Source organism: Fundulus heteroclitus, chromosome 13, assembly GCF_011125445.2.
Source record: "Fundulus heteroclitus isolate FHET01 chromosome 13, MU-UCD_Fhet_4.1, whole genome shotgun sequence".
NCBI classification, from domain to species: domain Eukaryota; kingdom Metazoa; phylum Chordata; class Actinopteri; order Cyprinodontiformes; family Fundulidae; genus Fundulus; species Fundulus heteroclitus.
The window spans coordinates 26,338,430-26,357,139 of NC_046373.1; the positions used below are offsets into that span (position 1 = coordinate 26,338,430).

At 39.9% G+C, this 18,710-nt stretch overlaps 1 protein-coding gene across 1 annotated transcript in view; it reads right to left on the bottom strand.

Annotated features, from left to right (window-relative positions):
• tmem65 (transmembrane protein 65) overlaps positions 1 to 18,398 on the bottom strand; it is a 44,120-nt gene extending 25,722 nt beyond the window's left edge. Inside the window, exon 1 of the mRNA XM_012850985.3 lies at positions 17,776 to 18,398. Coding sequence (XP_012706439.2) covers positions 17,776 to 18,055 — 280 coding nt within the window. The 5' untranslated portion in view covers positions 18,056 to 18,398. The remainder of the gene's footprint in view (positions 1 to 17,775) is intronic.
• Positions 18,399 to 18,710: the final 312 nt, after the last annotated feature.

Genomic DNA, 18,710 nt, shown 5'->3' on the forward strand with positions numbered 1-18,710 from the left:
GAGTCAACCTACTGCCAGCAGTAAAGCCTCTTACTTTAGGATTTCTGGGTTTTTCCGAGTCAAATACAGAAAATGGACATCTTTGGTACAGCCTGACTTCTAACAATGTTACTTAACATCTCTGAAACAGCACTTTGTTTGCTAGAATCACACACTGGCAGTTAAAGACACCCATTAAAAAAGTGGATTGCAGAGGCATTATAAAGAAAAGTAAATCCAAAATGGATTTTGTCGACTGAACATTATGTTTTGGTTCTTAACCAGGGCTAGAGCTGGAGTCACTTAGTTTTGTTTGCTCTTGCACCACTCCAGAAGCAGGCCATGTCATTATGTCACATAAATGACATACCATAATAAACAATGCTGTGCATGAATGCTTTACAATCAGTTGATATCTGTTCTGAACTAGAATCTGGGAAAACACATATTAAACATCTTTTAGTACAAGACCATGGGGAAATAACCAGCTGTACTTTCACCTATTTAAACTCTCTGATGCAGGATTTCAAAATAAACTGCAAAAAGTTGCCATTCCAAAAGTTCATGATGTTTGAAGCGTGGATTTTTTGCAGTTTCTTAATGCTTAGATTTGGCCGATCAAAAACTAAACTAAACTTTGGATATTTTAACATGGTGCTTCTGATTGGCTGTTATGCCTTATGATCCTGCCCCTAGCCAGCTCCTGGTGGTAGTGGTTTAAAAAGTATTATTTTAGCAGCAGCAGTAGTAATTATTACTTTTTCATTTTAAATAAGGCTTTAGATCACATTATACATTAAAATGCTTCGTTAATAATGCAATACCATGCTATTTTCACTTAAAAGTTATCATACAGTTATCTCAGAGAGACCAATGCTTCTTTCAGCATTTTCACTTTCAGAGGTCACCACAGCTTCTTCTGCATTTTCTCTCACACCAACTATCTTGGTGTTTTGCTCCGTGCAGCTTTTCCTCCGAAGTAGCACTACTCTCCTACACTCTAGAGGGCAGCATTGTGCTCCTACGCCAAGCGTACTACACCCCACTACAAGTGAAAATAGAAAAAAGTTGCTTCCAACCCCGATTTTTGTCCAGGAATTGTTCATTTGTTAATCACGGTGATCTTTATGGGCCAAATCATAAACATGTATATATTTACAAACCTCCACCAGAAGGAGCTCTTGCTCGTCCACCATGTTCTTCTGCACTGGACTGTCCATGTAGTTAGAAACACTCTAGGTGCGCAGAGTGGAAACTTTTAGCTGCGCAGAGGGGTGTAGTAGCCAAAATGACGCAACATGCTGCGTGGACCTTGTGGATGCGTCAAACATTAACCAGGCTTAAACCATTTAAATCTGGCTTCTCTGACTTTATCTCCAAGTCATCTAACATAAGCTGTCCCTCTGATGCACTCATTCCTGATCTGTCCATCCTTGTTACTCCCAAAGAGAACCTCAACATCTTCATCTCTACTACCTCAAGCTCTGCCCTCTTCAGTCTCTTCCTCAGTGCCACCATTTCTAAAACATGCATCACTGGGGTCACCACCGTCTTGCACACCTTTCCCTTCATTCATACTGATATTCTTATCACAAAACACACCTGAAACTTTTTTCCACCCGTTCCAACCTGTTTGGACATGTCTCTTCACCAGTTTTCCAAACTTACCGTTGCTCTGGACCATTGACCATTAGTACTTCAAATCCTCCACCTTCTTTATCCCCGTTCCCTGTAACGTCACGACTCCATTCCCAAACATGTATTCAGTCTTGCTACGGCTAATCTTCTTTCCTCTCCTTTCCAGGGCAAACCACCATTTATCTAGATTTTCCACCACCTGTTCTCTGCATTACCGCAGATCACAATGTCATCTGCAAACACCATGGTCCATGGACATTCCTGTCCAACACCATCCGTCAGCCTGACCATAGACATAGCAAAGAAGAAGGCGCTCAGAGCTGATCCTTGAACCTTAAACACCCCTGTGAAACCAACAGCACACCTCACCAGAGTCTTACAGCTCTCGTACATTTCTTGGCACCCTGTCATATGCCTTCTCTAGATAGGCCTATGCCAAGTATTTATATTTGTAATGAGCACTTATACAGCACGTTCCACTTCAGACTTTAATTAATTTCTATAGTAAATACTAAGAAATGGAAGCTAAAAGTGGTCAATGAATGTTTAGACATTGGTTTTCCCCATTGTAGGGGACCTACCTGTTTCCAATTGTGAATACTTCAGGAAACTCCTTTACATGAAGAAATAAATAACATATCTGGTTTAACAGTACCTGTTCAATAAAAGCATCAACTTTGGCTTTCTCCACGTCTCTCTTATCCCTCTTTTCTACATGTTTTCACCCTGTTGTTCTACAACTCACTGCCTGTTTGGGCACTTGTCAGCATTTGTGATGCATCTCTGGAAACTCATATCAATCTCCCAGCATGAGGCAGTACATTCTGCTCAGTTCAAAGAGACATCACGCTGTGGCCGGGCGGGCTTGGGAATCAACTTCACAAGGCAGCTAAAGTTTTGAAATAAAGACCTAATTTATGTGCCCATCAGCATGCTTTCTCCAATTTTAGTCAAGACTTCCCACGTGTCAGTCAGCACCTTCACACCGCTATCCCTGAAGTAACATCCGTCTAAAAAATCTCTGAGGAACTCAGCTACGTTCAAAGCTCCCCTCAATGTTAGTGCCACAGCATGAGATGAGATTGACAAGCTTGTCACAGTGTGCTGGCTCCATGCACCGTTTATTGTGACTGAAAGGCTGAAAGCATACTGCAGTGACAGCAGGCTTAATGTTACCAGTTGTGTTCCAGCATAAAGATAAGTGAAATTCAAAATGTTTTGCACATTAGGTGACAACAAAATGAAAAAAATATATATAAATAAAAACGTTGGATCCCATTATACAGCCAGCTCTGCTGATTTAAAAGACTTCAAAATTATTTTAGTAATGATTACAAAAAACAATTAGGATACTTCCTAAACAAACTGCTCAACTTCTGTCAGAGCTTAAACCCAGATCTTTATCAGCTGAAAACCAAATCTGATTTATTATATCCCAACTTCTAAGATAAATATCAGGCTTTTCAGTGGGAAATGTTAGCAGCATGTCCTCCAGGCTTTCCTACTGGCATGACAGGTAGTGCTCGAAAAAAAAAAAAAAAAACTTGAGGCGCCTGAAACTGTTCTGAGAGCACAGCACCAGTCCACAAAGCATCCGGCAATGAGCTAAACGTTGACCAAGCTACGCTGAAAGGCGAGATCACTGCTGCAGAAACAACTAATCCATTTCTTTTAGCACTACAGTCAGTTAAAGCAGCGTTAATCAGCTCTGACCTCACACTCTGATCTGGGATTAGTTTCACTAAAACGTTCCTGCTCTGAATGAATAAAACCAGACAGGGGGAGTAAAGAGAGAAACAGTCTGGTAGACAGCCTGCTGTCGCTCCTGCATAAATACTTTGGTTTCCCCTAAGGGACATTTCTATTAGCGGGTGGTATAGATTCTTAGAGAGGGAGCAGTTTATCCAAAACAAACTGATTAAAAAACATTTCCAACAAATGCATTTTTTTCTTTAATCAAACCAATCAGACCTAACGCCTTTTCTAAAAAAACCTAAGCCTTCATAAAGCCGAATATTTCCTGAAAAACTAAAGTGATCCACTTAATCCAACCAGTCTATATCTAAATCAGCTGTGTTTTTTTTTAAGAGGTTAGGTAAGAAAACGGTCAAGTGTCTTATTGAAGAAATGAATGCATTGTTTATTGTTGCATATAGTTAATTAACATTTTATTATAGAGGTAAAACCCAAACATCAAGTCCAATTTATATTATTTATACTGTAATACATCACCTAGGTACTGTTAGGCATTAAATACTTCCAGTTGTGTACAAGTAAATAAACAGATACACTGAAGAGTCAAAGCTCTATTAATATTCCCAACAATGCCAGTGCTGACTTAAAAAACATATTTATTTAGAGGAAAGACTTCAACTAGTATACCCAATAACCTTTTTAAATTAGAGACCTGCATGACATTCAGTTGTAACACGCCACTAAGAATACAACCACAGGGGGGCAGTAATGGACCAAGTTATTCACCACCTACCAAGAAGCTTATATTAAGCCACCCAGAAAAAGTATTTTAGATGAAAAGTTACCATCTTCCTAAGAAATATCACTAATGCATCACTGCAAATCTATTTTAGTACCTAAAGTTTTCTAGTCCCAATAATGAAAGGCTCTTTAACAGCCAGTTACTTTTTATCTAGATCCAAACGACTTCCTCCTCACCACACCCCCTCTGCTCCACCAGCATGGTGGCCCTTTCTACCCTTTTTCTCTTGAACTCTGTCGCCCTTTAATATTGCTTCAACACAACACCTCCGTTTCCCCCAGGTTACCTTTTCTTGCACCTTAATCAGAAGTCGCAAGAGTCACAATTCATTATATCAGCGTAAAAAAAGAAGAAATGAAAAAGGAGTTTTGAATACCGTGAATCAAATACACAGCGCAAGTTTTACTTCAGTTCAAAATGCAAAGTTCAAAGGAGTTTCTGAATACTCTAAGGCTCCAGTCTCTATGCAGCGCGTATTCAAAGAGCTTTGGTTTCATCATGAAAATCCAAAACACTATTCTCTTTCTCAACCAGACTCAGGGCCATGCTCAGCGGCATACATTACCGGTAGAAGCTGGCCGACATCTCGCTGCTGTGGATGTTGGGGGAGGATTTCATCTAAGCTGCAAACTAGTAGGTGTCAGTAAAACTTTACCTTTGGTCAATCTCAGATTCAGCTTTTCAGCTCTGTGATTATAGATAACAAAGACAAATAATCTAAAGATGCATCCACAACATTTTGCCATATACTTAATATTCGCCGACATGAATAGCTAGAAGAAGAAGATACACCCTTTTGTGAATTAAACATCAACAACAGCGTTTTAAGAGCTACAGATGGAACATTTCCCTCGTGGTTAAAGATTGAATTTTACTCAGCCAGGCGAGGTTTTAATGTTAAACCCACATAACCGATCCCATCATCTCAGAGGACACGGTTCACATTTCGGGGGGCGGGCTATCAGGAGCGAGGTTTCTGCGACGGGTGAGGACGGCTCCGGGCGGGAAGCAGAGAGGAGCAGAGGAGCTGGTTTTCATGTGCATCCAGTTCATGGATCTCCAGTTCATGGAAGATTTTAATAATTGGGAGCAGATAATACATTTTCAGGGTTTCTTGGGTGAATTTCTGATCACAGCCTGGCATCGTGTCGGGCTGTCACAGAACCTTTGGAGATCTAGGTCAACCGGCTGTGGCTCTCTGTAGGGTGGTTACCAGCTTTAATGGTTACCACGACAAATGTCTTGACAGTATTACCATTTAAAAATGTACTTCCCTTTAAACTAGTAATCAGGGAAGCATAGTTATTTTCTCAACATTGTAAAAACTGCAGATGAACACCCTACAAAAAAAATATACAGTCATTTTCAACAAATTAGAGTATCACTAAAACGTCCATTTAATTCCCTAAGTCAATTTACTGAGTGAAAAACATAATTACTGACTGGTGTCTTCAAGCCTTTAATTCTGTTAATTATAATGATTTTACACACAGAGTTAATATAAGATTACATTAATATGTCAGACCAATTTTTAAGAAATGCTTAATACAGAAATGTGGGCTTACGGAACAATATGTTTTAACATCACTGTCAAAAAGACAAATTGAAAAGTCGAACAAATTTGACGAACTTTGTGTAAACCCAGATCGTGCTGCAGATAGAAAAGCAGAAACACCGTGCACTCATGGCACCTCTGTTGCATCAGTAATCAGCTGCAGGCACCGCTGCTATACCCAACTGTTGCATCTTCTGTACTGTAGGTCTGCACAGAAATGGATCCAGGGTCTCTGCATTAGATGAAAATCAATATTCATAACAACAGAGGGAGGAACTATGCAAACAGTCATAAAGCGAGGATGCTAAATCGGCCTTTAATAAACTTTTACTGGTGAAGAAAAGTCATTTTCAAACTAAATTACCTTGCGATGCCACCCGAGCTGCCTTCACGTGATGAATGTTATCGGGAACCGCCAAGCACACGGTTCTAAAGCGTCATTATCTACATTAAAAGCCAGCAGTGTGACTGCTGGCCATATGTCAAAGCAGCACAAGCAACTGCAGATTTCCACGGCGATACGAGTGCATTTTAATTGGACTCGGTGGGACGTCTTGTCAATCCGGAGCCGGGGCAGATGAAGATAGCGGCTTTGTGGTAAACAACACCGACGCTGCATATAAACCTTTTAATTTGAATCACCATCTGAGTTGAGCCCAAGGGTCATTTCCACTGTAATCGTTCTGATAAATCATCCTGGAGAAAATCTGTACAAATATTCCCTCTCTGCAGTACCCAGCTTCATTCTGGGAGAAATGATGAGGGCTTTACAACGGCTCCAATGGGGGTGTCCGGGCACAAGACCTGGAAATATTAAAAGATAAGAGTATTTCTTGCTATAATGGAACCTGTCTCTAGCTGCTGCATAAGTCTATATTTCTATTATGAGCACTCAATAACAGGAAGTTGTTTTGGAGTCGCTACCGTGTTACATTGATGGTGTTCACTACGTTGTTATTTTAACTAACGAGAACCATTCCACAGTCTCAGTGACTTCACTGTCAAAATATGGAAGGAGTTAATTTTCTGCTCCGTTCCGGTCCGTCAGACTCCAGCTAGGGAGAAACAGCCCACTGTGTCCTTCTGAAATTCCTATAAAATGGTGAGGTGTGGGTTGAAATGTCTATTAACTTAAACTAAAACATAATTGAATTATTTTAAATACAAAAAGATCTAATATGCCGAGTTGATGTATAATTACCAACAGAGATCTTTTCGAACGCTGTTCAAAGGATGAATGAGAAGGTTTTTTTTTTATGTTTCTGGCTCCTTTATATCCCCTTTTTTAATGGCGTAACAGCTTTTCTGATTCATCACACATTACCCTATGTATGTGAAAACAACAAAGAAAAAAAATTATTCTTTGTTTCGCTAAAAACAAAGAATTGTTCTGCCTCATGAGATGGATGCATGATTACGCTCCAACTGTTCAGTTCAGCTGAACAATTCAGCTTCTTTGTCTTTAAAAACTCTTAACTCACATTCACACAGGTCTGTAAGCTTATCGTATTTTTTCAGACTGTAAGGCGCTCTTAAAATCCTTAATTCTTCTCAAAAATTGATGGTGTGCCTTATGATCAGAAAAATAAGGTATTTTAGAGACGCCACTGCTGATCCAATTTTACTCTTCTTCCTCTAAATGTAAATGAAACAACCAAATTCCTAAAAAAAATAAATAGAATCGTTTTTAATACAACACAGTTTTAGGTTAAAAATCTGTCGAGTGGTCTTTAACAGTGCACCATATTAGCCTATTCTGAACAATGTACAGATGGAACGCCTTTCTAAAAAGGAAAGAGGCTGTCAAGAGACTCTTTCCCCAGATGTTTTTCCTTTCTAAACTGCAGCTCCAGCTCTTGTCACCGTATGACTTATTGTGAACAGACAGCATTGACAGCCAACTTTAATGATGCTCCAAGGTCCAACATGAAAACATTACTGTTGCTGTAGTTAGTGATGGTAAAGAGGAAAATGAGCTGAAATCTGTGAAGCAGCGATTAGTTTTGTAGCGGTGAATAACGCCAACGAGGCTGCAGGTCACAGGTTAATCTAAAGCTCTGTGAACTGAAAATAAAGGAGATGGAGTTTCTGCTAAACCTCGCTTCATGGGAAGACAGTCAGCCTAACGAGGCTCTAGACGTTTCCCAGCGGTCACGTTAACAAGTTTCTTGCAATAAAGGAGTTTATAAAAATGCCTAAAATGGAGATTTAATGTGATTCAACGACTACGGTGTCAGAAAATGCTTCGGAGCTCTCCGTTAAACACCCCCCCCCACACCACCACCCTACTTCTCCTCGATGGCATTTAGCTCATTAGTTGTTAGAGTTAAAGGGCTTGGAGTAGCTTATTAGCACAGACTCTCAGCGCCAAACGTCGTTCTTCGCTCAGTTCCATGGTCTAATTAAAACATTGGACAGTGCAGCGGCGTGATGTACTGCTTTAGTTACTGACGCTGCACACGAACACAGAGCCAGGAAAGATAAACCGGCATTTTAAACACGAACATTAAAACCAATTTCTTCCACTTACAGGCCAATTTCCTCTGAAAATGTTTACAATCACTCAAGCTTAAGATTCATGATTGTGGGACCAAAAAGATGAGCGGGACCAAAAAGATGAGTGGGTCCACAGCCAAGGCTGCAAAAAAAAAAAAAGGAGTTATCAGACTCAGGGCAGCGAAGGCGACATCATTGTCTAATTTGAATATTTGTTCATACATTTGTAACACAGCCTGTAGGAGAGCTTTTCCTTAGAAATAGTGATTAAGTGTGTTTTGGAATTAAAAATTACCTTTACAAAATGATTTATGAATGTTAACATGTTGCCTGAATCCACACTACATAAAACAAACTGTCCCAGAAAGACAGTTGTCAGAGGCACAAAAAGTGAACGAGGTGAATAAGTGATTGAAGATGTGTGTGAATCGAATTCGGGGAATTATTTTAGTGCAACAGTTTCAGAGACAAGAACAGATTACTTTAAAAACTACATTTACGTGTCGAAACAGCAGCAGCAGCTGTGGTGTGCCCTGTGAGACAGCGCTGAGGGAAATGGGAACTCTCATGGCAGCTCTCCCTGTTGCCTCAATACAGCGACTCTAGAACGACTATTAAAACAAAACAAAAAAAGTCGCTTGTAGCTGTTTATTTGTTTTTTAAAAGAAAAGATGCTAAATGGGCAACACGGGACTGTTGTCTCTAGTTTTCCTTCCCTCCTCCTGTGAGGAGCACACAGCTCCTAGGAAGCTGAGCAGCCAGACAGGAAGAAGCGGGCAGTGTTGGTTTGTCAAAATAAAGTACATTTTAACGTTTTATGATATTTAAATTAGTGCTGTCAGTTAAACGCGTTATTAACGGGGTTAGCGTAAACCCATTTTAACGCCGACAATTTTTTGTCGCCGTTAACGCGCGTTGCGTCAAAACACACACACCGTTCCCTAATGTTTTTTCCCCCGCCGCGCTCTCCGGACTGTGTTTCTTTTACCCTCGGCGCTTTCCGTAGTTTCAAGAGTGCTAGAAAACTGTAGCAAAACAGACCCGCTCAAAGTTTCTTTTACCCTCGGACACATGCGACTTTGGGCTTCTTTTTTCTAAAAGCGCTTCTAAATTTCATGAGTCACGGGTTGCTGTGTTTTTGGGCAGGTTTCTGAAAGTGAAATCGCTTATTTGGGCTCTAAAATAAGTGACGAAATAGGGGTTATTATGAGACCTGCCTGCACTGCCCACACTTTGTATCCAGCTGAACTATCCCTCCGCCATAGGAGCCGACGGTAGTAAAGGCAGACAGAGCAACTCTGCACGTATTTTCTGCAGTTTACAGTGCAATAACCGGTGATAACTGCTGAAAGTAGATTACTTGGTGCAGATCACCATTTTGAGCAGACATTGGTTCTGAAGATGAGTTTTTAACATGCTGATAACATTACAGAAACCCAACCCATAAACCGTACTTTAATGCTTATTAATTTGTTGTCTCTGTATTTGACAACCCAGGGATGAATTACGTTGCCAAACGAAGGACCTGGAGTTACTAAACAGTTGCCAAACAGTCTCTTTCAGGGTATTAAGCTCCTGCCCAGCAGCAAGCAAAGTGTAAGACTGGAATGACCTGGAGATTTAAAACCTTTTTCCAGGCTTAAACTCTATGAATATGGATATAAACAGCAAGCAAAATTATTCAAAGAAATTATTGTTGTTGGTGTGAAAGCTCAGAATTAGATGTGTGAGAGACAGACAGAGAGAGAGAGACAGAGAGAAGAAATGAACAAAACTTATGACTTTATTGAAATGTACAATTTTTTATTAATTTATATATTTATGCATAATACCATGTCTACCTTAAGAGGCAAAAAATATATATCCGCATGAAAACAGGTATTTATTTACACATTTGTTTACACATGGTGTAAACATCAGGGTATCATGATTAGTCATTTAGCCATTATAGTCCAGAGTTTAACATTTGGCACCAGGATGTTTTTCATTCCAATTCTGAAAAGTGCTTGAAAAATAACAAAATAAAAATATTTTTTGTACAAGCATGTATTTTATTATTGTCATTTATTGCAAAATTGCATATTAAAATGCCCAAACAGGCTATTACACTTTCAGAAATAAAAGGATAAAATATGCGATTAATTTGCGATTAATCTTGAGTTAACTATCGACATTATGCGATTAATCGCGATTAAAATTTTTAATCGCTTGACAGCACTAATTTAAATTAATTTAAAACTCAGATTATGGTTAGTATAAGTGTGTAAATATAGGCTATACATAAAATAGGGTCTGTATATCTCATATGATTTACATTGTTTTATCACATATAAAAAAAAATAATAATTCTGAAGTTGTGGCGGCTTTTATTTTGCCATGGTCTAAGTCTTAATAATTCAACATCTATGTCACTCCTCTGGGTTTTAGCTGTGCTCCTAACGCCATGTGTGACTTTCAGCATATCAGGAGCTAATCTGAGTCCTACTGCAGCTGGACTCCAACTAAATTAATCTCTAATTCACAGGCAGAGTGAACTCATTGAACATGTTGACAAAACACTATTATATTCAGATTGTATTTCACAACATTAATATTGTTCACCCATCACTGATATTGTGATGGCAACAGTTGGGATATATTGTGCCGCTCCGGTTTTTACTGAATCTATAAGATAGGTAAGCCATAGAAAAATTCATATCAGATTTCCAGCTTTCTTTTTAGACCTCATCTGCTTAGGTGTCACGGTATTTGTCATTGAGGTAAAAACAAACACCAGCAAGCACTAGCCAGTCAGAAAGGCTTCATCTGATTAAATTATAACAGATGAGGCCCCAACTCCTCGTAAATCATTTGTTTGGCAACATTTTGGGTTTCCGTTTGAAACAATAAATGACGACGGAGCCACAGACACGACAGGAACAATACCCAGGCACTGCGAAGAAATATCACCGCACACTACAGCTGGGCAATAAACCAATTTAATTGATTCATTCAAAATTACAAATCTTTTTTAAGATTTAATTTTTTGAAAATCTGGATTTTATTTTGCCATTGCACTCATCTGGCTTCTATGAAGAAAATAGTATGCAATGCTGAATATATTTTTAATAAAATATATTGTCAAAATTTTGTAAAGATGATACTTTTTTTAACCATAAAACGAGGCCCTTTAATTTACACATTTATAATTTTTTTTAAAGTTAGTTGGAAGTTACACAAGCGAAGCCTGTTCTTAGCTCATTGTGTAAAACTGCTGCCCGCCAACATTTTGTTAGATTTTCATTGTTTACATTGACGGGGCCGCCATCTTGTTTTACAAGCATGTTTCACAGCTTGTATTTAGTTGCACTTTAAATTCAGGTCAACTCCCAGACAAAATGCTAGACATAAAAGTGACGAGTATTTAAATAATTTCTTTAAATTTCTTTCTGTGAAACGAAAAGGAGGGGGGGGGGGAATGTAGGTTAATCGGATTTAGTATATTTAAGCCATATCGCCCAGCCCTACCGTACACTAGGACTGGGTGCCATCTAAGATGAGCCCATTTACTGCAATTCTCGATATAGCTCAGTTTGATTTGATCTGACTCCAATATTGATAATTATTACTTTCAAATTAATGCTCAAAGTCATTCAATCAACAAAACCAGCCAAATATTATATTTATGTTCAATTTATTGAACACTGATATATTAAACAGGAAAATAAAGACCATTTGGTTCAATGCATTTAACATATCAGAAACCAAAAATGTTCCAAACGTCTTATTTTAACAACAAATGCGTTTCTAAAATCCTGTCGGCCATTCCGCAAATTCGTCTCACTTGCACTTTCTCGCTGTGAACAGTAATGGCGTGCTGTAATAACGCCCCCTAGGGGTTGGGAGGTATATCGATATTAAAAGCCAGAATATTGATATTAAATAGTTTTTAAAAACATTGATATTAATCTTTGTATCGATTTTTATGCACAGCCCTAGCGTACACAGTGCGGCTGACGGCAGCACAATGCAAAGAGAACCACCACATCACCGTGCTCAAACCACCAGCATCTGTGGAAACGACGCTGAAAGGACAGCCAACACTGAAAAATGCTTCAGTCTCCACATTTGTGAGTCAGAGCTGCAGCAATAACAAGAAGCATCTGCATTTTCGTTGCAGCTGATATGAAGCCATTTTCTGTTGGGGAAAATAAAAAAAAATGTGATCTAAGACTTGTAAATACGTCAGAAATAAAGAACAGAATTTCATCACTATCCATTTTGCTCACAGTGATCCCTAATCTCCAGGAGTGAAAGGCTAAAGTTGCTCAGAGGCTGAAGGAGGCAGAGAGCATCGGCATAACAGCCGATGGCTTGATTCTAGGGGTACGTTGAGGTGCATCACAATCACAGCCAACGTTATCAATTGCAACTGGGATTTATTGAGAGTATTAAACTCTCGTCCCGTCTCACTCTCATCAACTCAACATCATGTCTCGTCTTGTGAGTTTTATGCATCATTACACCCTCGCCTACATCTGCCCGTTCTGATTTTGACCTACTCTGATTGTGCAAAAGCCTCGGCGTGAACCTTATTCTATAACACAATGATTGAATAAGAGAGCTGCAGCTTCTCTGCGACAGGTTGGCAGGAATTAAAGGTCTTGAATCTGAATTCAGTTTTAAAACATTTAGTGTGGGGCACAGCGGGGTAAGTCCGAATCCTGGTTCCGTTAGGAGGCGGATCTGGCATACGAACTGTGTGCGGGTTGTATGGCTTGCTGTGGTGACCCCTAAATAATTGAGCGGGCGAAAGGACACACAGTCTGTGGCACTTTATCTTTAGAGCCTGTAAAATAGAATTATTTTTAGCGTTTTATACTGAGAAGAGATTAGCTACTGTTTGGCTCAAACTATCTCTAAATGGGCTGACATTCACTACAATTCATAAAATGCCAAAACATTGTGGCCTTTTGTGTTAACTCTCTAGGGGCTCAAGAGAGGTAGAATAAATATGATTCTGCTATTGCTGCTATTCATATTTATTTGTTTATTCTATTTTAAAAAACTCTCTGGCATTGACAAAGGTTTTCAGCTAAACTGGTATCTATACTGATTAACACACACACACACACACACACACACACGTCTACAATAAAACTGTTGACGTGGATTAAATATGACATCTCTCACACAACACTCCCTTGAAAAAAATGCGTTGGCTAAAGCCGGGTGGAGACGAGCGTGGTAAGGTGGGGCGGCAGTCACAATGATTCCTCGTTTAAACCTCAGCTGAGCTCTGGTCGCCGGTTCAGTTCAGCCTCGGGCTCAGAGTGAACGGCGCAGCCCGGAGGCATTGAAGTTAGGTTGAACTGTGACTCAACCATGAAACCAATCAAATGAGCACAGAAGACGAAGCTGGGTCTCAGGTAATTAAAACGCATCGATGCCGTCACTCAGATCCAACATGTAAGCCATGTTTACAGACTCAAAACCTCACGAACGCATTAAAGTGTATTCGGATTAAATAATGGGATTGTACCGTTTATATGGGCATACAATCGATTAATCTGATCATAATGTGCGTGTATATGCACCTGGCTTTATTCAGAATAGAACAGTTTAGAGTAGAACACAGTTATCAAATTCCCCTAATAAATAAATAAATAAATAAACCACAGAAGAAGAAGTACTTCCGCCTTGGCTAAACCACAAAAATAGTAATCGAAAGCAGTATTATACAAGTTTGTTTGTCTTCCGATCACCAATTACTATTGAAACGTTACTGAGTGAGCAACAATATTCAGCTCTTTTATTTTTTGGAAAAGAAAGGTTGGATAGGGAGCCCCGACAGTTTTGCTTCCCGACGTACTCCATGACTTGAGCCTGACAAGCGCTTTTAATGCACGTTGATCGGATTACCAATCGGCATAAACCACTTCTCTCATTCAGAAGACAATTTCATTCTGATTGAGCTTAATCCGATCATCATATTCCGATCGGCTTGTTTACACGATGCATTTTTATTCTGATCGGACCTTTATTTCAATTACTTTTGTCCATGTAAACATAGCTACAGGCTATCCTCAGTTCATCATGGTGTAAAAAACAAAAAACATCCTATCCACTAGGCAATAGATAAATTACATGCTGAAAAAATACATAATTTGCCAACAACAATAAAAAAATAAATAAAAAAAATTACAAAAAAAATAGAGCCTTTATTAATGAGCAGCTTGGCTGCATGGTAATAATGAGCTGTGTTGAGCAACACCAAGGGAGACAGACTCTTTAGGTCAAGACGATTCTACTGTAACATTTTCAGTGTCATCTGTCTTTTCCAATAAGTAGTTAAGATTGATATTAGGATAGAGCACGCACAGGAAAGACAGAAAACCCAACAGGAGTTATTAAAGACCTTTGTGGCTTTTTGTCTTAGCGAGGAACATACAGATAGACAACGAGGGATTATATTTAGAGTTTTCTACGTCTGGTTCAGGGGCTGATTTTAGTGTTTTAGGCAAACTGAAGAGCCACTCTGGTGTTGAATAAAAACCCTCTCCGGACCGTCGGGAACCAGCAATGACTTTACAGAAATGTCAGGGTTTCTAACAACTGCCACAGCCCTGAAATAGAGCAGGTCATATGACTGAGCAGACAGTCAAAGCGTCAGAGTGAAAACAACATATTCTTGTTCCAAAGCAAGACGGCACCAGCCGCTCTTTTCCATGTAGGCCAGTTTGTGATCAGAGACAGAAAAAGGGAGAGCTGAGCCCAGCTTGGAGAGGATCCTGGAAAGAGGGATGGCCAAGAGGGGCTGCAAAGCCTACAAATGTTCTGTAATGGTGGGTGACACATGGTAAATTACCCACAAACGACCGGCAGTCGTTGGACAGGAAGAGCGTAAGATTACAGCCTTCGCACCTCAGCTGTACGGAGCTCCAAAGGGGCCAATGCTCAATAAATCACTAAATGATCCCTTCTACGCATCGATAATTAAAATCAGAAACAAACATCAAAGTATATATATATAATTTTTTTATTAAAAGAAATGCATATATTCTTATTAAAAAATATTTTTTCCCTTAAAATAAAAAAAATATATATATTTATATATATTTAAATATTTTATTGCAGGAAAAAGACAACATCAAAACAATGAGCAACAGTCTGAATAAATCCTATGACAATATTTTTCACCTACAACTGTATTATTCATTCAACTGTATTTACTGTACTGTGTGCCACTTTGGAATAGTTTCCAACTTCCTCACTGTCTGTCAAACATAACTCATACATAATTTTTTCCATTATTGAAAATGGAAAAAAATCATTCATTGAAAAAATGTAAAGTGCAGCTTTGCAGTTTAATCATCTTGATTAGGCGGATCTGGCTTTAACCATAATTTTGTTGCCTTTTTCCCTGAAGCCAGGATAAGCTTTGTCAGAAATATCTCTTCTTTCCTCACCACATCTGTTATATTACCCAAAAACATCACACAGCACATATGTGGAAATCTATAGCCTAGTATTTTAGTCAGTGTTCATCCAACTTCTTCTTAATATCCAGTTATTCTTGTGCAGCTCCAAAATGTGAACGACTGGTGTCCACTTCTCCACGTTTTCTCCAACATTAATGCAAATTTAGAAGTCTGCTTTTGATTCTAGGTGTAAATTCTTCCAACAAAACTCCTTCCATGATAATGACTTTGTGGTGCTTTTCTGTATTTCACACATTCAGAACCCTTCACTGTGTTATTTTAATCTTCAGTTCTGTTTCTCACCTATTTTCTTTTTTAAATACAACGTTGCTTCCTGTCTACATTCAGCCAAGGCATTAGAAAAGGCTGAAATGGTTCTCGCTCTTTGTTTTTGTGAATATTAATCTATCACTACTCCAATGATGATGCTATAACTTCTGTCAAGTTTATAGTGCATTATCTTTGCACTATAAACATGGTTGAACATTCTTCTGCACACTTTTGTTAAAAACCGTTTTTCTCCTGCACTGTTACGTTCCTATCACTGCTGCACTTTACATTGTGATGTTATCTTATTCAATTGCAATCTCGTTACATTGTCGTAAGCTGTATGCAACGAAAGTTTGTTTTGTAGCCACTCTGTGCATGCAAAATGACAAAGTTTGTCTAAGTCATGTATTTAGTCAATTATTGACATGTTTGGATAAAAATGGGTGGATCCATTCATTTGCAGGTAAATTTGAACTATAAATAATTACTGAATTGTTTATTTATTTTTTACATTTGAGACCTGGATGATGATTATGATCCGTCTCTGACAGTCTGCAACACATCCAGACCTTGGAGTCCATGTCCTGCATGTTTTGGAGGGCTCCCTGCTGCAGAACAGCTGAACTGCCTCCTCAGTGTGTCACCAGGTGTAGCAGAGGTAATGGACTTTTGTTTTTCCATTTGTTCCAGAGTTAAACCAGGGACACGTCCAGTCTGGGGTTAGCCACCCCTGACACAGACCTACCGTTTAAAAATGCAATGTACGTTGCTTAAGGTCAAACACCAGCAGAAACTGTAAAGTGCAGCTTTGCAGTTTATTTGCTGACAGGTTATAGTTTGGGTGTGAACAGAGCCTGCAGCTTTAAAGGCTGAAGTTTCTCCGCTCAAATTAGCGCCCAGTCCCGCAGCGAGCGGCTGATGCCTTCGCTTCTACTGTCCCTGCTGCCTTTTGCAACCTCTGGGTTTAAGCGCAACCTATGAAGTGTGTGAAACTTTTATTCAAACCATAAGAATAATCTTTGTGCATTGCAACGAAACGCGTCCTCTGCATTCAACCCATCTCCGTGTGTCTTACCGCTCAGCCTAGGGCAGAGGCCTGCAGCCTTTACAGTCTAAAGAGCCATTTTGACTTGAATTGAACTCGTTCAGAGCTGCAAATGTGGCCTGGCCTTTTGAAAAAAAGACAAATTATAATTTTTGATAAAGATCTACTGTAGTTAATATGTTGTCATTGTTAAAGAAACGCCTTTTTATGTCTATTTTGAGGTTTAAAAAAAAAAGAGGATGGACAGGGTGTTGATATTTGTGGATGATGATGTAAAAAAAAATACATAGTTTCCAAAACAATAAAAAAGTATTGATTTAAAATTAAATGTTACTGGCACTTTTAGCATCATTCTATTGTGAAAATTAAAAGCAGTTATTCCAAAAAAAAAAAAACTGCTAAAACCTGCATTTATTATCATTATTACATTTAAGTACCATAATAAAACTATAATTTGTAGCCAAAGTTATTAGGAGCCACTGCGGAAGGTCCAAAGAGCCACTTGCGGTCCAAAGAGCCATAGGTTGCAGACCCCTGTCCTAGTGAGCATTGGGGGATTAAGTGCATTGCTCAGGGGCAGTCTGCTCAGGGCAGTGTGCGGGAATCGAACCGGGAAACTTTTTTTTTTTTTTCTGGAACTCAATCGCCCTGCTCCAATGATGGGTGGAGTGCCTGAAGTTTGCGTCCCTACAGCGCAACCACGCGTGAACTGCCGTGTGGGAGCGGTATAAATCCTGGCGCCCTGCCGGGGGAACAGCCCCGCGACCTCCCACCACATGCCCGGTTGTCGCGGGAGCTGCCGCCTTGAACCCGAGCGGCGCGCGGCGTTCCTCACCTTGGGCGATCGCTTTGGACTCGAAGAGCTGCAGCTCCTTCAGCAGGCACGTCCTCTCGCTCGGGTGTATGCGATAAATGAACTCTTTGGCCCGCGTGGGGGAGTTGAGCGGCTCCCTCGGCTCGTTTCTCCCGTGCGTTCCCATCCGGCGCGTCGTCCCCGGGAGTCTCAGCGCTGCCGCCGCCGCCGCCGGAGACGTCCTCAGTCCCGACGACAACTTGTGTCCAGCCGGCCACAGAGGCTTCCGCAGACACACCTTGAGCATTCTACCGGCGTACATAACCAAAGTCAGTCTATAACATGTAAAACCTAATTTATTCGAAGGGTTCTTCGGACGAAGGCGACTCTCCGCTCCACCGACCACAGCTGCTTGGGCTCAAAGTTGCTTGTTGGTCGATCCTCCTGGCCTCATTCGACGTCAACTAAAGACCGAATCGACGACTTTTAAGAGCTATAATCCCGGCACCACAGGCAAAAAAGACGGACATGGTCTCTTTTCGTGCTGTCAGCCCCCCGCGCCTCATGATCTCTTAAGACTCGGCGGCCAGCAGCTCAACACATGAACTTGAAGCCGCAGACGAACTGGAAGTACAGGAGAGTCAAGTAAGGGGCGGTAAACCGGAAGCTGTTGGTCTGAACTTTCAAAGTAAAGGTTTTTGTTTCCGGTCATGCCTTTCATGCTGAATTTTGAACGCTTTCTCTTTATTTTCTTTTTTTTGTTTTTTACTGTGAATTTAATAAAGTTGTTCAGTGAAAGCAAAAACACACCTACAACACCCACAAAAATAAATGGATAATATATATTTAGTTCGATTCAATGTTATTTATACAGCGCCAATTCACGATACATGTAGTCTCAAGGCACTTTACAAAGTCAAATCAATAGATTGCATCGAGTCTTAACAAACAGCATTCACTCCTCCTGAAAGAGCGTA